The 22,428-nt window shown below is 43.7% G+C and overlaps 1 protein-coding gene across 2 annotated transcripts in view; it reads left to right on the top strand.

Moving 5' to 3' along the window:
- PTPRB (protein tyrosine phosphatase receptor type B) overlaps positions 1-20,754 on the top strand; it is a 93,621-nt gene extending 72,867 nt beyond the window's left edge. For both annotated transcript variants that reach the window (XM_030548741.1, XM_030548742.1), the window contains 12 exons: positions 1,545-1,644; positions 4,437-4,520; positions 4,637-4,654; positions 4,777-4,858; positions 5,321-5,411; positions 7,974-8,050; positions 8,837-8,971; positions 10,668-10,790; positions 10,991-11,154; positions 12,065-12,200; positions 15,726-15,846; positions 16,891-20,754. In XM_030548741.1, coding sequence (XP_030404601.1) covers positions 1,545-1,644; positions 4,437-4,520; positions 4,637-4,654; positions 4,777-4,858; positions 5,321-5,411; positions 7,974-8,050; positions 8,837-8,971; positions 10,668-10,790; positions 10,991-11,154; positions 12,065-12,200; positions 15,726-15,846; positions 16,891-16,913 — 1,154 coding nt within the window. In that variant the 3' untranslated portion in view covers positions 16,914-20,754. The remainder of the gene's footprint in view (positions 1-1,544; positions 1,645-4,436; positions 4,521-4,636; positions 4,655-4,776; positions 4,859-5,320; positions 5,412-7,973; positions 8,051-8,836; positions 8,972-10,667; positions 10,791-10,990; positions 11,155-12,064; positions 12,201-15,725; positions 15,847-16,890) is intronic.
- Positions 20,755-22,428: the final 1,674 nt, after the last annotated feature.

A 22,428-nucleotide genomic window follows, 5' to 3' on the forward strand; every position in this document is an offset into this window, starting at 1 on the left:
GTGAAGAGCAGTATCCGCTCCTCTCCCCTCCCTGGTGGCAAACGGTACAATATGACTGATATCCGTGTCACTATCAGCCCGTGAGTGCTCCTGGCTTGCCTCAGGTGAGGTCGGCTGGGGGTGCCTGGGTAAAAATAGGAATGATTCCTGGTCATTCCCAGTAGATGGGACAGAACGGCTGGTAACCATCCTCCTCATAGCAACTGGGGACTGAGCTCCATCAGCCCCCTCCCTTTCCTGTGTAAAGAAAAGATTCTGTACTGCCTGGACTATCATAGCAGCGGGAGGCTGCCTCCCCCTCATTTTATCTCACTAACAACTCACTGTTTCTTATTCCTGCATTCTTTATAACTTCATGACACAAATGGGGGGGACACTGCAACGGTAGCCCAGGAAGGTTGGAGGAGGAGGGAAGCAACAGGTGGGGTTGTTGCGGGGACACCCCCTAGAATGGCACGCAGCTCATCATTTCTGCGGGATCTGACACGGAGCAGCTGTACTCTCTGATACACTGCTTCTCTAGTACACTTGCCCCAAATTCTAGGCAGGACTGACTCTATTTTTAGAAACCATAAAGGAGGGTTTGACTCGGGGAGTCATTCCCAGTTTTGCTTTTGCGCCCCCGGCCGACCTCAGCCAGGGGCATGATAGCAGCAGACAGCACAGAAGGACAGATAACCGTCATCTCATTGCCAAATTATTCTGGCAGCAGACGGTACAGAACAACTGGTAACTATCTCTGTTATCATGCAAAAGCAAATGAATGCTGCTGTGTAGCGCTGGAGTATCGCCTCTGTCCGCGGCATCCAGTACACATACGGTGACTGTAAAAAAAAAAAAGCTGAATGGGCTCCATGGTTGCCATGCTATGGCGTCTGCCAGGACAATCCAGGGAAAAAGGGTGCAAAATGATTGATTGCCGTTGCTTTCCCGGAGGAAGGAATGAGTGACGACATTTACCCAGAACCACCCACGACAATGATTTTTGCCCCATCAGCCACTGGGCTCTCAACCCAGAATTCTAAGGGGCGTGGGAGACTGCGGGAACTGTGGGATAGCTACTGAATAGCTACCCACAGTGCAACGCTCTGGAAATCGACGCTAGCCTCGGACCATGGACGCACACCGCCGAATTAATGTGCTTAGTGTGGCCGTGTGCCCTCGACTTCATACAATCTGTTTTATAAAACCGGTTTATGTAAAATCGGAATTATCCCGTAGTGTAGACATACCCCTAGACTCAGTTTGAAAAATCCAGTGAATTACTGTAGCCTAGGGAGGAGACCCAAACTCCTGGAAAATTTTGCTGTTTCTTTCACTCCCTAATTCTATGGAAGGAGAGAACTTTTTTCTCTTCTACCTGTTTCTTGCCCACCTGACGTATGGTGTAAATTCTTGGAAAAACTAAGGAAGTAATATCAAAGCCCAGTCCTCCAAATATATATGCAGTTGACGTTTCTTTGTATTTATTTCAGTGTATTTAACTGATAACATTGTATGTGTCTAATTCCTTTGCTCTGTGTGTGTGTGTGTATCTATCTTAGAGCCCATGTTTGGAGTTATAGAAGGCGTGAGTGCTGGTTTGTTTCTCATTTTGATGGTGGTGGCTGTGACTGCTTTATTTGTCTACAGACAAAAAATTAAGTAAGTAGAAACTCCCTGTTTAAAATTTTTGTTGCACAAGGTCTGATGAAATTTGATTTTCCATCTGAGACACTGAGGAAGGAGTAAAATTGGATGAGAACTTTAAATTGTACTTAGGAAGGCAAAAACTTCATTCCATTTCCCCCATCATTTGTACAAATTAAATATTGAACTAAGACCTATATTGTCCTTGATTAAGAAACAGGATTTCCACTGATTAATAGGAGTTGCATGTTCAAGGCTGCAATGTGACCTTTGGCTCTTAGTAGAGCTGATCAACACATTTTCATTGGAGCAGTTTTCTGTAAGAAAATATGGCTTCACTGAAACCTTTCATGCAGGGGCTGCTCCAGACCCCAGCACGCCAAGCGCATGCTTGGGATGGCATGCCACGGGGGGCGCTCTGCTGGTCACCGGCAGGGCGGCAGGCGGCTCCGGTTGACGCCTGCGGGAGGTCCACCAGAGCCGCGGGACCGGCGACCGGCAGAGCGCCTCCCGCGGCATGCCACCCTGCTTGGGGCAGCGAAATGTCCAGAGCCACCCCTGCTTTTATGAGAACTTGTTGATTTCAATGACATTTTTGATGGGAAAACTTTGAAATGATTCATTTTGACCCTCTCTTTTTGGAAACATTGAAATATTTTCTTCCAATAATGTCAAAAAGTTTAGTTTTGACTTTATTGTTCCATTTCATTTTGCAGTGACTTTTATTCTATAATATTAATTTTATATCATATATATATAATTTTAATTTAAATATATATAAATATTAAATATATTTTAATATAAAATGATAATTTTTACCTTATTGAAACAAAACATTTAATAGTATTGAAATGAAAATTTTTGATATTTCTGAGTCAAAATTTTTTGGAATTTCTATTCTTTGGGACATTTTGAAAATGCAACATTTCACCTGGAGTTGGAATGGAATGTTCCTTTGAAATGTTGGGAATTGTTTTCCAACTAGCTCTTAATTCTTAGTCTGCATGAAATTATTCTCTAGCAGTTTCTTCTAGACACTTAAGCCCAAATTCAATGCAGATGTCTAGATGCTGACCATGAAAAAAGCATGTGCACTTGTATGTAAAACTTGCATTTGTTTGTGCATACAGACAAGTACATGCCTACATATCTGTATGCATACACTGCTACCATGAGTAAAATGCAGGTTTTGCATTCACAATAGGTGTACACATTTTTTCCTGGCTGCTACTTATGCACCTGCATTTGAAAATATGTCCCTTATCCTCTAATTTATTTTTGCTCTGTGTAGTTCGAATGTAAATCATATGAAGTGCATGTTTTCTCAAGTGTATTGTGATTTCTTGTTATGAGCTGTGTTCAATGGGTCAGTGAACGTCAGTATATTTTTCTGTGTCATATATAGTAGGTAAATGTTTCTTTCATTTACAAGAAAGGTTTCTGAGGGAACAAATGGTGATCAGAGATGGAGAGACCATATGTGTGGTTTAGTGGAACATCGGAATGTAGGACTGCAAGGGATCTCCTGAGTCACTGAGTCCAGATCCCACCTATTGCAGGCAGTCCCATCATATAATATCATTCATAAATATATCAAGCTCCATCTTAAAACTAGTTTTGATTGTTTGCCCCCACAACTCCTAGTGAGAGGCTGTTCCAGCTTCTCACTCCTTTGACGGTTAGAAACCTTCTAATTTCCAACCTGAATTTGTTCATGGCCGGTAAACACGAGGAAGGGAGAAGAGCTATTTAGGTAATGGACAATGCTGGCACAAGAAAGATGGGTGTAAACTGGCCATGAATAGTGGAATGAGCACAGAATGAATTCCCAAAACTCCCCAAATCTTTCCAAATGCTGCCACTGACTCCTGCTCTGATCCTTCACAAGTCCCAAATGGCCTGATTTTCAGAGGTGCTGAGCACCCACAACACTTGAAGCAAGTGGGAGCTGCAGGCACTCTGCACTTCTGAAAAGCGCAGCAGTAACCTGATCCACATCTGCACATGGAACTAGGGATAATACCTAGCACACAGGGATGTTCTGCAGAGCAGTTGGTTAGGCCGTATCCTGCCATAGGACACCCATTAGGACTGGCTGGAAAACAAGAATTCCATGTCAGCAGAAATTTTGAGGATTTGATTTTTTTTTTCATTATGTGTTGGAACAGAACTAAGAGCTTTCTAAATTTTTCAAGGGGGAAAAAAAACAAAAAAACAGAGAGCGACATTCAGACCAGAGACCTGAACCTGGGTCTCTGACATACCAGGTGAGCCCTGGCCGATGAGAGAGAGAAGTACCCACCCATCCAACAAAGTGGGTATTCACCCACGAAAGCTCATGCTCCATAACATCTGTTAGTCTATAAGGTGCCACAAGAGTCTTTGCTGCATCCAGTCTATTGGTTTTGCTGGGGTGGGTGCTTCTCTCTCTCACTGGAAATTCCCTCCTGGACCTGAGAAACATTCCTGAAAAAAGGTTTTCCATGAAAAGTTTCCGTTTTGACAAACCAGCATGTCGGTCAAAAAATTCCTGACTAGCTCTAATACCCTCTTTAATGGTAGTTTGAGGTGTGTCTCTTATGGTAAAAGCAGGTCATTACTGTTTTACACCATTTTTTCTATGTATGATATAAAATTATTATCCCATTGCAGCAAACTAAGGTACAGAGAAACTGTGCAGCTGCAAAGATCCATTTCAGAGCAGCAAATGAATCAGCCATCTCTTTTTATTCCTTTTCTTTATTTCCTGCCACAAGATACAACATAGCACTAAAACCAAAGTAAGAATAGCTTCCTTTGTATTGCAGTAATGGCCATGAAAGACCTACAGCAAGGCTGAGCATTCGCAGAGACAGGCCGTTGTCCGTCCATCTGAACTTGGGGCAGAGAGGGTAATCTCAAAGTTTGTTTCTAAGAGAAAACTGTTTTAACATGGCATCATAGATGAAACAGTCTTTCCAGTCACTCACTGACAAGTTGTTTCTTTTTCTTTTGAAATTATTTCTAGGAGCCGGAGAATTTCCAGGTAAAAGCAAATATTTTGTCATTTAAAACATCTTCCTTTGTAATGAATTAGATGAATAATGTCCTTGTTCTGTCTTGGGGTAACTTTGTTTTTTGTCTTTTTTCTTCTGTCAAATGTTTTAGTCCAATAAAAGTAAATCAGTTTGAAGCGCACTTCACCAAACTCCAAGCAGATTCCAACTACCTCCTGTCCAAGGAGTATGAGGTACAAATCCAATCCAGTAAAACCATTTCTTCACTGAACTGACTGGTTGGGTGCTAATTGTGGCTCACTAACCCTTCAGCCCCAGAGACATGCCTTCCTGGGTTTTCTTCACACAAGTGAAAATGAGTTTGACAGTCTCAGCTTAGACCCTGTTTGTCCTGCTGCCAAAACCACAACTTAATTAGGCTCAGCTTGATCCAGCTGGCAGCCTCCATTTATCAGAGGCCCAGCACAGGACCACCAGGATGTGCTAAGGGTCAGGACTGAGTTGTGTGAGCAGAGCTGTGTGACAAATCATGAACAATGCCTACCAGCAGTGTGCCTGGCTCAAGCCAATGCCACCAGTTCTCTAATTTCTGTCTAATAAAAATCATTTCCTTTCCTTGGCCTTGCATGCTGTACATTCCGTGTTGTAGCATCCTTTGATTATTTTCACCTTGCATTCATTTTGGCCTTTTACAGGACTTAAAAGATGTGGGTCGTAACCAATCGTGTGACATAGCGCTTTTGCCAGAGAACAGAGGGAAAAATCGATACAATAATATATTGCCCTGTAAGTTTTATGTTTAGATATATAATATTACATCACACCAGCTATTTTTCACTTCTTTTCAGGATGGGATGGGGCATGCAGCATATTCCTTTCCTTGTTTCGCCTTGTCAGAGATGAAATAGCATTGCCAAGCCAAGTCTTGGTGCTTCGATGCTGACGGTGTATGGCCATGAGCAGCTTTAAAACAGCAGCTCCCATGAAATTTCACTTCCCACCAGAGGCGTAATGACTAGTGCTCATTCCGTTTATAAAAGGTTTCAGCTGTTCTAGTCTGTCAGCGGTTCTGTCAGGATGGATAGTAGGAATAATAGAAACCTTGTTGTGTGTTTTGTGTGATCAGCAGCAGGGCTACTTGCTCCCTGGTCATTCAGATATAGTCAGTTCAAACCTGTCTAGTTGCCACAAATCACTTATTTGACATTGATAGGTGACAGTCGCTTCCTTCAGAGTGAATAATGAGCCTGCAGTAGCACAGTGCCCCCAGCATGGCACAAGGCGATAATCCTGAAGGAGTCCTCTTTCATACAAGACAAAGATCCTGACTGTACATGGCACATGAGAATGGGGACAGCCCTGGGGAATGCCTATTGGAGGTAATTAGCCCACCTTGAATAGCCCCCTGGAATTTCAGTGGGCTATGGTAGCACTCAGCTTTATTTCCAGTCCTAACTTGCCATGTAGTATTGCCATGTGCCGTGGTTAGTTGCCATGTTTTATCCAGAAGTGGCTGTATTTCAGTAGTGGTGATGGGATCCCGCTGTGGGTATGTCTAACTGCAGCTTGGAGAGTGCTTCCCAGCTCAGATAGAGAGACATATGCTAGCTTCTGCACTTAAAATAGCAGTGTAGCTGGAGGGAGGCAGCATGAATGGTGGCTCAGGCTACCCACCCATGTACATACCCAGTAGGTCTGAGAGGGTTTGTATTTGTAGCACGCTAGCTCAAGCAGAGTTGCACTTGTCTGTCTACCTCTGCAGGGAAGTACCCACCCGACTGCTGTGTAGAGGTACCCAAAGTGTGTATGGCGCTCTGGTACTTTTATGTCTGTCTGCCCTGGATGGGCAACTCTGCAGCCAGATACTCAGGAGAAATGCTGTCTTGCTCAGTCACCCAGCATTTTCCCAGGGGACTGCACAGTGAAGTTCTGTCAAGGGGAAGAGACTGCGTGCTGTCCTCCATGCATAGCTGGCCCTGCCATCAGGGGCAAAGAGGGATGCAGCCACAGTCCCACCATTACTTTAACTCCCATTCCTCTTTCAAGTAGCTGGCACCCACCAGAGCACAGCCAGGCAAGAGGCTTGTGCTCTGCAATGGGATTGCAGTCACCTGTGGAAAAATGGGGTGAAGTCTCCCTGGGCTAAATCCACAAAGGTACTTAGGCATTGCAGTGCCTAACCACTAGGTGCCCTGCCCAGCCCTCCATTCTGACTTAGACATCTAGGCTCCCCATCAATGCATGAGGGGAGGTAGGCACCCAACGCAGGGATCCTGTGAAACCATCAGTGTCATGCAAATGGAAGGAGACAGGACTAAGGGCCCAGATACACAAAGGTACTTAGGTATCTGCTCCTATTGGTCTGGGCCTCTACTTACCTGACAGGCCAGAGGGAGGCACCTCCCTCCGCTCAGAATTCTCCACCATGAATCCTCTCTTGACATTAAGCACCTGAGCTGGGTAAGCCCATGCCCTAGCAGATGAAACCCAGACCATTCTCCTGAAAGACAAGAGAGACCCATCCCACTGTAGCCAATAGCCCTGTGTTTATAGCACTCATTTGCAATGTGGGAGACCTGTTTTCAAATCTCCACTCAGATTTGAAACCAGGACTTGAACCCACAAATCCCACATCCAAGGAGAGTCCCTAGCCCACAGGGCACTGTGTATTGGGGCTGGATCTCTCTCAGTCTCTCCTGTTGGAGCTTTCCACTTAGTATAAATAATTGGAGGAGGGACTTAAACCTGGATCTCCTGCATCCCAAGTGAATTCTCTGGCCACTGTGCTCGGGGATAGACGCTCACACTCTTGTTTGTGTGATGGCTGATCCTGAAGGTGTGCCCCAACATCTCTGGGGTCGGGCCCCACACGTGAGATTGGTGGGGAAACCACTAGTTGGAGAATCCTGTTTTGGAGCGTCAGCTTGAGCAACTGTTTTGAGCAGTTTGTTAACTGTGGGGTGGTATCTGCTGTTAGGCAGCTTTGCGCATGCCCACCATCGGAAACATAGAGACTTGTTGGGGTAGGCAGGCGCTTAGCGGTAGTTTTGAGCGTGCCAGTGGCACCTACATTGTGGACTCAGGTGCCGAATGAGGCAGTTACGCGCCTGTGGACCTTCGCGGTTTTAGTTCCTTGCATACAATCTCGCTCATCGGCCGCAACATGTCTTGGAACCCCCCTGGTGAAAGGTGTTGTACAAATGTGGGTGGCTGTCATTTGCAAACAAACCTTCCAACTGTGACCATGAAAGTGCAGTTGGTATTTTACATGGGCACATTTCCATTTATGTGAAAGGGATGAAAAATCAAGACTTGGGCATAAACCTCTTGTAATACATTTCTTCCCAGATGATACGTCGAGAGTGAAGCTTTCCAACGTAGATGATGATCCTTGCTCAGATTATATTAATGCAAGCTACATACCAGTAAGTGGCTCAGTGGTGTTTTTTATAGCCCTTGTCTCTCCAATGGTAATTTCACCTTCCTATAAAATTTAACATGTAGCTAGATTCTTAGGGCTCCCTCCTTTCATATGTTCACTGGTTTTAACTAAAAGTCTGAGAACTGTTTTTGTGTGTGTGCTGAAAGGCCATGTCTGATTGCCATACAGATAACTAAGACCAATTCTGTCAGCTCTTAAAACTGCTTCCCTGGATTGTTGTTATAATTGGCCAAGGACAACTTCTGAAAGGTCACTGTTTTTATACAATTTCTGCAATAAGCACAGCTATCACTGAGCTCATACTTCTGGACTTGTATTTCATCCTGAAAGTGTTTGCACCTTGTATTATGGTGAAATTGGCTGATTACAATTGTGCCTTTTGCCAGGGAATTATGATTGATAATAGCAGAGCCCTAATTATCCAGATTTCAATCCAGAGCTCAGTTAATTAACAGCAAACAGCAAAACAAAACAAAAAACCCAGTGGTTCAAAATGCCTAGGGCAGTTTTGAACACAATAGAAAGATGAAAAATCTCTGACTAATTCTAATAAATACCTTCCAGCAATATTTAAATACACTGGCACTTTCTCTTCCTCCTCCCTGCTCCCACCAACCTTCTGCTTTCAGAGTTTAGGGCGTCCTTTAGTTTTCAAGCTGTGGCTGCAGTGAAGATGTTGATGCCACAACAGTGGTGGTTTGTTTGCAGTTGCTATAAGGTCTGTTTCTCTGGCATTATAGAAACTAATTGGAATTTCCTGCATTTGTAGGGCAATAATTTTCGCAGGGAATACATTGCGACTCAGGGCCCTTTGCCTGGCACCAAAGATGATTTCTGGAAGATGGCATGGGAACAGAACGTTCACAATATTGTCATGGTAACCCAGTGTGTGGAGAAGGGCCGAGTGAGTAGTGAGGTTTCTTGCTTATTCATTACTATTTTTAAATTTTGTATTTATTATTTGTATGGCGCTAACATCCACAGGCATCGACTGAGATCAAAGTCCCATTGTGCTAGGCAGTGACACGTAGTAAGAGACAATGCCTGCCCCTACGAGCTTAGAACCAGGTTTTTTAAGGTATTTAGGCACCTAAATCTCTTTGATTGCAGTAGGAGTTAGGTGCTTGCATGCCTTTAAACATCTGGCCCTTGTGGTCTAAATAGACAAGATAGAAAAAGGATATGCGGGGAAACAGAGGCACAAAGAGGTGAAGTGACTAATCCAAGGTCGCACAACGGGTCAGTGAGAGAGCTGACAATAGAACCCACAGCACAAACACAGTATCTGAAGCACCCATGCCACTTATGGGGTAAATACAACAGAGTTGCAATCTCTAAGGGCCTAATTCTGCAACTATAATCACAGTGAGTGACTTCAGTGTGACTATTTACATAAGGGCTTCTCAATACCAGTGGGGAGACATAATGTTGCAAGGGATGACAATGTACAAAGGGTTGGAATATGGGAGTACAAAGGTGGAAATCAATAAAGATCATGAGATAAATGCCATGCATTACATGTACTTCATGGTCTATTTATTTAAGATTAGTATATTACAATTATGAAACTTCTCTGGGCCTTACACTTACTTATTTCACTGTCTATGACATAAAACTTATGCTACCATCATAAAAACATCTTCCATGTATGGTACAGAGGCAAGTGACTAAACTGGGAAAACCATAAATATTCTTTCCTTCCCTCATGCCCCCATATAGACACACAAAGGTAATGGTTACATCCAAGTCCATTGCATTTTATTTTTTTTAAAATAAAAGCCAGAGCAGCCTCCCTGCATTCCCAATCACTCTTTAAACCAGAGATTGAATTGCGGGAAAGCGTGGGAAGTAGTGGTCCAACTCCCATCTTCTTGAGTTGTCAAAACAAGAGTCTACTCACAGCTGATCTTATTATAATCATCCCTCCTCTTTTCATGTGCTTTGATCAACAGTAAAATAGTTAACAGTGTTGACATTTAAATTGCAAACAGTAGGCTTTATAATTAAGATACTCTTGTCATGAATAAGACAATGCATGCTTCTTTCAGAGCTGTTGTTTCAGCCTGTCTTCAGACTCAGGTAGATATCACTGAATTGGCTCATACTCTGATCATGTAAGATGTAAGGTTGTCTTTAGCAACTAAAAAAGCTGGAGACTTAATTATTATTATTTTTTAAATAAAATGGTAGATTCTAGCACACTCTAGGAAAAAGTACTGGTTCACTGAATCAGCTCAGATCAACCTCTGCTTTAAACATAGTCTAAAGAGTAAAAGCAATCGTAAGTGTATGTAGAAATGCTTTTTTCTGTTTAGGCCCTGACATAGCAAAGTACTTAAGCAATACCTAACTCAATGGGACCTCTTGCATACTTAGTTAAGCATGTGTTTAGGTCCTTTGTTAAGTACATGTGCATATGGATTATTTTAGCTGCCTTAATTGTCCATCAACTGATGCATGACTGCTTCTTGCCGCCCTGGCACAGGGGGGAACAGTTAGGAACCCTGTGCAAAAATTGAGCAGATAGGAAGTTGTTTAAATATGACAGGTTGGCTCCAGTTTTTGTTATTATTGAAACATTCTTTCCTTTGTCCATACAGGTGAAGTGCGATCATTACTGGCCCCTGGACCAGGATTCCTTGTATTACGGAGACCTGATAGTTGAGATGCTGTCGGAGTCCGTGCTTCCGGAATGGACAATAAGGGAGTTTAAAATTTGTAGTGTATGTTTATTTTATGTTATTTAAAAAAAATCTGTTAGGAAAACTTAGAACGGTTAAACCTCACACATCCTGATTGCTCTCCAGTGACGTACTCCCTAGTGGCAGCTGTAACAGAACATGACGTTCATTACAAAGACATGGTGTGTTAGAACATCTGCCTCTTAACTATTCTGATTATCCACATTTCTGTGATCTGACAGGAGGAGCAGCTTGACTCAAAGAGGCTCATTCGTCACTTTCATTACACAGTATGGCCAGACCATGGAGTTCCAGAGACCACCCAGTCCCTGATCCAGTTTGTAAGAACTGTAAGGGATTATATCAACAGGACTCCAGACACCGGACCAACCATTCTGCACTGCAGGTATAAATGAAAGCAGGATGTCATTGGTTCAGGAAGTTTATAAAATATATTTAAAAGATCTCTACTGTTGGTGTCTGTCAGGGGGTAACTTTTGCTTTAATTTCTATAGAACAGCCACAGGCTTTAATCGACAGACTATGGGCTAGGTGGTCCAGAATAGTGTTTGACACACATGCCCTCATCCTGGGAGATGCTGGGTGCCCAACTAGTGGCAGTGAATAACAGTTCTTAGGAGGTCATGCCTCCAAGCAGGACTACTAGAGCACTATGTCCCTGGCATACCTGCTATTCCAGGGGGACCCTCAGGTGCTGCCTTGTGGCAGATTTTTAAGTCTCCTTTGCACTGCTGGCTCTGGCCCAAAGTCTCATTACCCCTTTTTAATTAAGAAAAAATGTAACTAGGGGTAAATCTGAGCTACAAATATGTGTCCAGATCTTCATAGATGTTTAAGGCCAGAAGGGACCATTGTGACCATCTAGTCTGACCTCCTGCATAACACAGGCCAAAGAACCTCACCCCAAAATGTAAAGCTTTGTAGGTTAACTACAACATTTGGGTCCATATTCAGGGTCATAGTCTAAATCTGCTGATTTATCTCTAGAAAGAAAAGAGCTTTAAAGGCTCCCTAGTCACAGATTTGGATATATTGAACTGTCAGCCTAATTTGATCCATAGTGACAAACAGGAACAGGAGATATCACAACTAGCTCTTCTGTGACTCCAAACGAAAAATCTAGTTCCACTGTAAACTATTATCATCTGAAATCCTAGAGCTGCCACTTGTATAGTGCACTTAACCCAAACACCATGATGGATCTATAGCAATGCAAATCTGTTCCTTGCCTAAGTGAAGTGTAAAGATGGCGAGAGCTTTGACCTAGTGGGTTTGTATTTTCCATCTCTTTTCAGTGCTGGTGTTGGTAGGACAGGCACATTCATTGCATTGGATCGAATCCTTCAGCAACTAGATTCTAAAGACTCAGTGGATATTTATGGAGCAGTGCATGATCTAAGACTTCACAGGGTTCACATGGTTCAGACAGAGGTAAGCTTTGGATGTGGCACAGAACGGCACATCTTCATCATTCATATACTAATAATAGTTTTAACACAGAAAGTGTTTCATCTGAGGATCTCAAAGCACTTCACAACTGTTCATAAATTAGGCCGTGTGGCACTACTGTAAGATAGTTAACAGGTACTGTAGCACTTAGAACCTGATCTAATTCCTGCTGAAGCTAATGGGATTTTTTTCCATTGTCTTCCATGGAGCTGCATCAGGCCCTTACATATCAAGCTCTATACAAATCTTAGAAATAGAGATCACTTCACCCACCACTGAACTGCAGTCATCTCCATGAATGTAATGCAGCAGACCTTTAACAGCACATTGCACTGGAGTTACTGAGTTAGATAAATATATTGGGGGAAGGAACATAAGCATTTAAGTACACTGGAGATGGGCACTAAGATGGATAGCTAGGCAGACATAAAGGGAGAAAACAATGGAGGATGGAGATAATTACTCACGTGTTTATTATTTTAAAACTGTAGCACTCTGACCTTGCAGCTGTGTGGTGTCCTTGCACTTACTGGGCTGACATGTCCATCTTTCATTATGCTATTGGGAAGAAAGATCAATCTTTTCCTAATACATTATGCAGAAGGGACTGAATCTATTCTGTTAGCACAGGATAAGCAGGTCTTTTATGCTTTTAAAAGTGCAGGAAAATCACTTTCAGAGAATGGTGGCTAAACACTTAGGGACTAATTTAATAACAGAGTAATGGAGGCAGCTTGTACATTGTCTCTGTGGAATGTGTTAATAGAGAAATCGGAGTGAGTTTTCTGGGCTGTGCAGCCTGAGATCAGTGTAGCTCTTTGTTGCAATTGAGAGGTTATGTTATGGGTGGCTAAGTTTGCCAATGTCTGCAAAAGCCGCACATGGGCATGAGACACTGAATTTTATTTCAATGCTATCTTAATCACTGAAGAGTTCTAGTTAGTACAAAGTCAGAGTTTCCCAGAAGTTTCCTGGTTGTGGATCCTCGGTGTTGGCCTGGCATAAAGTCCCAATCAAATGCCATTCCCAGGTAAAATGTCTGACAGAAGTGTGGAAACAACTCATCACAGCTACCACCAACTCTTCCATCTTATCCCGAACCCTTGCAGTGATGGCTCGAGTCCCACCCGAGCTCCTGAAGTAGCAGCCTCAATACAGCGAACAGTGAGAATCCTCAGAACAATCCTGGGGTAAAATTGTCGCAAAAATGAAAACTGAATTGAGCCCAGATTAATATTCTGATCCCTTCCCTTCCCAGTCTACGGAGCGCATCCAGCACAAAAAGAAGTTATTACAAACCTTTTATAAATGATTTTCTCATTCTCTTGGTGCTTCTCCCTGTATTGAAGGTATCTCATAATTCTGGGATGAAGGTAACTACTACAAGGGTTGTGTTTAGTAAACTATTTTGGAAAGTGCTGGAGTTCCAGGCTCCACTGAACCTGAGGTATCTGGCTGCCGGGGGTGGGGAAAGGGAGGGCTGCCATCATGTGTGTGCCTCTTCCCCTCCTCCTCAGCCGCTGCCACTGTTGCTACTCCTTTTTGTAGCTAGCAGCGGCCAGCAAGGGAGCACAGCACAGAGCAGCAGGGCAGCCGCCCGCTGCCCAGGGTGCAGGCAGGGACACTCCGGTGGAGACACACACAGGGCCAGGGAAGAGACCCAGCCCCAAACATTGATAGAGCTGAGCCCCCATGCCCTAGATTTGCTTGAGCACGGGCACCATGGGCCCATATAACTTGCCGCCCCTGCACCTCGGAGCTCCAGTCATGGAGCAGGGTCCCATTGTGCTTCACAATGTACGGACCCAGAATGAAAAGACAGCCCCTGCCTGAGACATAGATTGTAAACCCCAGACAAGAGCCAACAGGAGAGCACAAGGAAACAATGAAATAATATTGGCTAGCACGATAGGGAGTGGTCTGCACAGCTGCCTAACTGGCAGGGAATCGCTGCCCCATTTCACTCACTGCATGGGCCCTTAGCAGTATCTGCTAACCGAAGATGCTGTGCCCTGGCCAGATTTCCACTGAATAGGTGGGTGGGGTGCAGAATTCTGTTCCCTGGAGACAGCAGCCTTATGTGCATGACAGCAGGTTTCGTAATTTTCCCAGAGAGAGGACCATAGAGAAAAAAGTACAGAGCAACAATTAAACTTGTTATGCAAATGAAGAGGAATTGTTTAAAAAAAGGTGTGTTCCCTGGGGAAATGATGCCTTTAAGGCAAAATAAAATTAGAAGCAAGAGCCTTAGTATGAGGAGGTGTTCGCTAATGTCTGTGGGTCTATGGGTACTAGAATACATTTGTCATGTAATGCTAGTGTTCCAGTGGTCATTGCTCTGAGAGAATGGCCAGGCGTGGGGCGTTAGCATTTTATGCATAAGCAAAGGCAACCTGGGTGAATAGCTGATCATATCAGTTAGGTCCTGTCCACACTGGTCAAAACACCACCTTAGCTCCTTTCTAGTAAACTATTCAAACACTATCCTTAGAAAGGAGACAGCACAGTTCACTTGGCCTACATAGACAAGGGCTAACCTTGGTGGAAAACCAGGAATGTCACAGTCAATATCATAGTCTAATAAACCAGTTTATAGCATATTTAAGTCCTGTCAGTCCAGTTCTTATATATTTAAGTTCAGTTCTTGACTCTTTCTGGTAAAAAAAATCCATATTTAAATATAATTTGTTAGAAGAGGATCCCTCAGGCTTTCCTTGTCCAGTATAAACAGGACCTAACTGCACTTCCCTGCCAAGCATGGAAGTGGCCCTGAGCACATCCTACTCTTGTTACCAGGAACGTAGAAAAACATACTTGACTAAGACTTATATCATTATGTCACATGAGGCTTAATGTTTTGCACTGGTAGCAACAGTAATCTGGAAAGCTGCTATAAAGATCAGTTGTGCAGAGCCCAGAATTTCCATGTCACAGGAGTTTCTGTTATTTCAAAATGTTTTTAGTTCTGAATCAGAATGAAATTGAATAATTCTGAAATTTCCCACGAAACAAACATTTTGAAAAAAAATCAAGTTTTAAGTCAATGGAAACATTTCATTTTGATTTCAATATTTTAATTTTTTCATTATTTTAACAGTATGAAATAAAAGCTATTTCAAAACTAAAAGTCCATTTTGATTTGGAAAAATTGAAACATTCCATTCCAAATTTGTCAAAACAGAACATTTTGACATTTTTTTTAAAAATTTCTTTTTGAAAAGAAGTGTTATTGATATCGACATGGTCCTATGGGAATTTTCAGTTTCAACAAAATGCTATTTTCCAGTGGAAAAAATTTTCATTGGAGAATTTTCCAAACCCGCTCAAATAAAAATCTTATGAAGAAGATCACATTCCCATAACAACTGACATGACTTTTTATCTCCCGTAGAACAAAGGTGTTGCAAAACACTCCATGTTTTACCATTCAGTGGTATCTGAGTGTAAGCCTCTCTTACTCTTTTGCAGATTTCACTCATTTCTGACACTTCCCTCCCTCTTTTCTAGTGTCAGTATGTCTATTTACATCAGTGTGTGAGAGACGTGTTAAGAGCAAGAAAGCTACGCAGTGAACAAGAAAATCCCTTGTTTCCAATATATGAAAATGTGAATCCAGAGTATCACAGAGGTAGGTAGGACAAAGTTATTGAATTATAAAGTGTTTCAGATTCACAATTTAATAGCCAGGGACATATTGCATTATCTCTTGCTTGGGTTATTATAACCTCCTGTCAGACTTGCTCTCTTCTCTAGGGTGACCAGACAGATGTGAAAAATTGGGACCGGGTGGGGGTAATAGAAGCCTATATAAGAAAAAGACCCAAAAATCGGGATTGTCCCTATAAAATCAGGACATCTGATCATCCTATTCTTCTCACCTCTTCTCCCTTCCCCGTATCCAAAATGCTGGTGCTACAGTTGTCTTCCTCTCTTGTCACTCTGGCCATCTCATTCGCCTCTCCATTGGCTTCCCCATTAAATCCCAGCTTCACTTCCACACCTACGTCTCTGATCTCATTTCCTCCTACACCACCTCCTCACTCCTTATACACCTCCCAGTGCCGTCACTTACTACGCCTGTTAGCTTTCTTTCACCTCTTGCTATCTCACACACTATTAAGCTGTCCCCTGTGATAGGAACAGCCTCCAAGCCTCTCTCCTCCTCATTAAAATTCACTTCGCCCAGAAATATTTGTTTCCTCCTTCACTTCACCAGCTGTCCCTGGTTTACCTTGCACATGCTTACCTCACATCTCACATTTGTCTGGTCCATTTTACTTAGAAGCTTGTTGGGAGAGAGAAAATGTTTTATGTTCATGAAACACCATGTGTATTTCCAGTGCAACACAAGTGATTTTTAACAGTAATATGTGCCATTTGCTTTCCATTGTTAATGACCTATCTTCAAAGTCTGGCTCCTTTCCCAAGTGGAAAAAAATTTCCCTCCTCTATGTGTGAGAGGCCAAAGACTGAAATAACAGGAGTTGTACAACTCTTGACTGAAGTGTAATGGCGGAGATGTGAGTGGGAACTTGCTCAGTGCCTCACTCTTGTCATACCAATCGCTAGACCACTCTGGTGCTCTGCCACTTCCCCACACACCATATTCATCTGCTAAAGATGAAAATAAAACAGACTGGTGATTTTTCTAATCCGTTTTCCTTGCTTTCAGATGCTGTTTATTCGAGACACTAAGAATGTAACAGACACCTGCTTTTGTGATCAGATCTGTTAAGAGTGTGTGTGTGTGTGTGTGTGTTTCATGCACTAGAGAGGCGCCAGACATTTCTATTGAAGCTGTGTATAATTTATTGGTCTGGTGATTTTTAAAAAAAAAAAATATAATTTAAGTGTAATAGATATTATTGTATATAATTGTATTTTGGTGTTATGTAAATATGTATTTTTCTATAATGTTTATATTAATATTAAGCATCAGATAATACTATTTTTCCATACTAAAGTTTTTTGGAACTTTTCTACATAAACTATTTTAAACTGTGTGTCAAAAGGAACTGCTGAGGTTGGAGTAGGTTATGTATTGGCACTTAATATACAAGAAAAATCCATTAAGGATAGCCAGCCTTTTTAGCTGACTCAGTGGTCACAAGATGAAATAAGATATATGTTTAGTAAAGGATAGTAGTCCTACATAGGAATTCTAAACTTTAAATTGATTGCTGATTGCTTGTGATTTGATCAGAATGGATGAAATCCACAATGCCAGGGCACTGCAATGTACCATTTACCAAAAGCTCATTAACATTCAAATAAAAAACCATCCACTTCACTATGAACAACTGTTTCACTGTAATCTGAATGTCAGTGGAAAAATATTAACATATGTTGCCTTTCAGTTTAATAGAACTCTTCTTTTACTCTGATGGAAGGTCAGAGTTAGATTTGACCAGAGTTAGATTTGACTACATAAATGAATGCATACAGCAACCAAAGACAATAAATAAACTACACATGCATTCACTCGGACTGACATGCAGAGACTTACTTCCGTGATGCTGCAAAACCTGGCAATTTTTATCACTCTTTAAAACAAAAGTCATTATCAAGAGAGTTTAAAGAGTAGGCTGGGCTAGATAACATCAGTATAGACCATCCAGGAATATACAGATTTATAGATGCCAAAGATGGAAATAGTTTTCACAGTATAGTGGCATTTAAGCTGTCATTGCTCTTTATTGGAGATACTTTTCCCTTGATGATACTGTAATCTGACCACTCCCATCAATAGCATTTGTTTCTTTCTGTTTTAAAAAAACTCACTTTGAATTAACAGGAAAGGGACTGTTCACTATTAAAATATAATGAAAACTTTGTTTAAAGAACAATCCTTTTCAAAGGAGAAAGGAAAGTCTTGGTAGTTCGGCCTGCCTTCCGATCTCTTCCCACACAGGTTATCTGGCGAAAGCTTGGCCTGCCACAAGACAAAAACTTAGACTATTTTTGTTGAAAGGAAGGGGCAGAGCTGCTTGGAGGAGAACTTGTTCAAATGAGGGTCTGATGCTGTAAATTCCCTGTTCTTTGGCATGTCAATACCTCCACTGCAGGCTGTGTGGCCAATAGAGTTTAATACTGTCCCAGCCAGCAGAGCGCCCCAACTGTGAGGAGAAAACAGCTCCTGTTCCACAAAATTAAAATAAAATCATGTATTAGGGGTAAGAAGAAGGAACCGTGCCCCAGGTTTCAGGAAGAGAGAAGGACATAGGCCTTTTTTGCACCTCTGCATGCTGGGGCTAGTCCCTCCCTGCTGCAGAAACACCCATGAAAGTGACAATGGAAGACAGAGGAAAATGCCAGGGCTGCCCTTGCAGAATTTTCCTCTAATTTTCCACTCGGACTGGGTGCATTTGGCCAACACAGAACACGCAGGGATTTCTACTCACAAACACTGCAGGCACCCAAATTCCCCTAGATAGGACCATTCATACAGTTTTTGTGCCTTTCCACTCACTCCGGCATCCCCCTACTCCTTACCAGACACCCTTCTTGCAGCTGCTCCAGAGGGTGTCTTTAACTGTTTAGACAATTTTATGTGACAATGACCTTGATTCCTTGGCCCGTGGACCCCTTGCTTCACAGGTGAAACCCCCACCCACACGTTCTGCGTGCTAGCTAATAAGCTGACATATTCATGTGGCGCCAGGATAATTATACTGAGAACAAATTAAATGGCAGAAATGCTGTAATATTTTTGGTGCAAGAAGCCACCAGTTAGTGTAATTAATTATATTTATTGTGCCTTGAAGTAGAATGCCAGAACTGGTAGGGAACTGTTAAAGCAAAAAGGCTGGACTATAGGGAACTGCAGTACTGAAGACAGATAGGTGTTAAGGAAAATAATCCTCAACTGAAGCTTTTTATATATTATATGGCTAAGAATCCCCTTCTCGATGGGTTCCAATGGTAAGGTTAAAAAGCAACATTCGATGTTGTTAACCCTTGAGCTAGTATTTGCACAGTTGGGGCCCAAGCTGGTAAAAAAATCCCCCTCTCCCCCTTTTGAATAGTCCAATTAATGGCAATGGAACTATTTACATGGGCAATAACACTTAGGTACATCATCATTTGCAGGACTGGGCCCTTCGTTAACCATTTTTTTGATTGACAAGTATTTAATAAAAATTGTGATGAATTGTTTTAGTCTGTGCAATACCAATGCAAGGCCTACTACCTATTTTAGCAAAACCTTTCATAGAACATAGCTAGAAGATTTAGCGCGGAGGGTTGTTTTTTTTAACAATTACAACTAGGTCATTGAAATAAATGATTGCAATAGACACACTGTGAAGATGTCATGAAAGTGCAACTTTATAAATTATATCTGCTGCTATAGTTATTTATGTGGCTTAAATGTGCTTGATAAATGCCTGCCAAAAAAGTACTCCTTAGGCCGCTACATAAAGAATTTCCCTTCAGCTGTAGTGCCCATAAAGACCTAAGAGCGGCTTTGTGGTCAGCTTACATAGTAGGCCATGGAGTTGATGCTGTGCCTTGGAAAGCAAAGCGTAGAAACAATAGACAGCAAAGTGAGACCAAGTACAATTCAAAGTTACTATTCCTAAATTGGGTGGTAATGGCCTGAGAGTTATCATCTGGGAAAAGGGGGGGGGAGGGGTGAGCTGTGAGTGACTTGTCCAAGAGCCATAGATTGTAGCTACTCAAGTGTAACACAGATCTGGCTTACAGCAACTGCATGTCTTTGTACACAATGCACTACCCATAACTAGTATGGCTCGCAATTGCATACAATTAGTTGCCTGTCTGGCAATGCTTCAAGGACATTCAGTTGTGTGAATAGGCTGAAGCATAAGATGACAGTCATTTTGTTGATGATACTGTGCTCAGCCTCAACCTTCTGAGCATTGCATTCTGGGCCCCGTTGTCCCTGGAGGGTGCATCTCTGAATTAAAGATAAGTTTGCACTAGCAGGCTCCCTGTGGCCTGTTGTCCTGGGCTCATCCTCTTTCTAACGGGTGTAGTGACATTCCTGTGCCACCATGATGCCCAAAGTAAAAGCAGCTTATTACTCATGACCTAGCAGATCAGTGAACTAGATAAGATTGGTCTTGTTGAATGACTGTAGCAGAAAATACATTTGACTATGGACTAGTGTGGTACCATGGTATATAGTATCAGTAATGTTGGATGAGTAATTTGCAGGTTGGCTTTTTTGTTTAATTTGAAAGCTAAAACCCTATAGTAAGTCAAGTAGCTGACTATAGGTTGTTCTCAAATGGCACACTAGTTTACATTGCTAGCTTTAAAAAGAATTGTTTAGCAAATTTTGTGCCTGGGTAAAGTTTCAGAAAAATGGCTGCAGAAAATATTTCATTTTCATATGCTATTTAATTAGTCATATCTGTGTTTCTAACAAACACTAGGTGAGCACAGAACTAGGCTACTATGGTTTATTTATGTATTTGTTATCTATACTTTTATATTTTTAACTCCAGTCTACAAAGCAACTATATTTGAGTGTATTTAACACACAGTTCATGAATAAAACAGTTCATTTAAACTCATGTCCTCGTCTTCTATCTGACTGCTTTTGCATTATGGATTTGTGTTGTCCTGCTGTTTAGGGAAAACAGCAGGACAACACACTTGTAAGTGAGTTTGATTTTTAAATGAGACAGTCTTCAGAGAACATTAAATTCATCAACTGTTGCCTTAAAATTTTTCTGCTTGACTGTGCATGAGAGAAGTGCATACATCATATGCTATTGCAGAGGCCGGCAACCTACGGCACGCGTGCCAAAGATGGCACACGAGCCAATTTTTAACGGCACGCTGCTGCCTGCCGGAGTCCCAAGCACACAGCCAGTGAGGGGCAGAGCTGCGCCCCCACGAGAGAGGAGCCACCTCAGCGGCCTGCCAATGGGCTCCTACATCCCCTTACCTGGTGAGGAGACCTGCCCGGGGGCGCAGAGGGGCCCGCTCACCTGGGCCTCTTTGCTATAGGTGGCCATGGTGGATTGGCGGCGCGCCGGGGGAGCGGGTTCGCTGTGGGACCTGGTCCTGACTCCCAGTGGCACGACATGGGGGCGGTGGAGGTGGGAGAGGCTGACGGCGGTGGTGGCGCCAGCTGCTGAGCATCCCCAGGAGGAGGCACCCGGCCATGGCCAGGGACTGGTACCTGCTGTTCCTGAGTTGGAAGGAGCAGAGAGCCCTGCGGCACTGAGTGTGTAGAAGGTGCGGGCGAGCGGGAATCAGTGGTGGCCAGAGAGTCCTGAGGCGAGGAGCTTGCATACCGCGGGGTCATGCCTCGCCTGGAGCGGCTCCTCCAGACAGAGCCAGAGGGGACTCTCTCGCCAGCGGGTGCTAGTTGTGCTCTTGCAGTGCGCTGCAGGGCCCCGAGTGAGTCAGCTGGGGGGGGGGCCCCGCAGGAGTGAGGGGGGGTCTCTGCCCTGACCCCCCCACACACACACCCAGCCCTCTGCCCTGAGCCCCGCACACCCTCCAGACCCCTGTCCTGAACCCTGTATCCCCTCACACACACTCAGCCCTCTGCTTGACTTCTTCACCACCACCACCACCCCCCCCGCCCCCCGACTCCAGCCCTGACTCTGGCACCCTCACACATACCCAGCCCTACCACTGCCCTGACACCTGCACCTCCCTCATATGCCCCCAGCCCTCTGCCCTGACTCTTGCACCCCTCACATCCCCACCCTGCGCACCAAATGGGAGCTCTTGCACCAAACACCCCCGCACATTCCCACCTGCACCCCTCGCACCAGATGGGAGCTGCCCAGGTAAGTGCCCCACACCCAAACCTCCTGCCCCAACCCTGAGCCCCCTCCCTTATCTAGCTCCTGGCCAGACCCTTCACCCCCAGCCCTGTGCTTGGTCCACTCCCACTCAGCTCAGTGCAGAGAGAGGAAGAGAATAGGCCAGAATCAGGGAGAAGGTAGATGCCCACTGTATGTGGGCAGGGCTGGGACCCCAGACCGGCAGCGGGGTGAGTGGGTCTGGCAGCCAGGAGCCGGCGGATGGAACCCCTGAGCAGCAGGGGGCTGAGCAGTGGTCTGGGATCCTAGCCACTGGCCCTGCATGGCCCGCTGCTAGTCTGGGATTCTGGCTGCCGGACCTTTGCCAGCTGGGGTCCCGGCCACAGGCCTTGCTCAGCCCGCTGCTGGCCGAGGTGAACAGAACCCCAGACCAGCAGTGGCCTGAGTGGGCCAGCGGCATA

This window comes from Gopherus evgoodei, chromosome 1 (genome assembly GCF_007399415.2).
Source record: "Gopherus evgoodei ecotype Sinaloan lineage chromosome 1, rGopEvg1_v1.p, whole genome shotgun sequence".
Lineage (NCBI taxonomy): Eukaryota > Metazoa > Chordata > Testudines > Testudinidae > Gopherus > Gopherus evgoodei.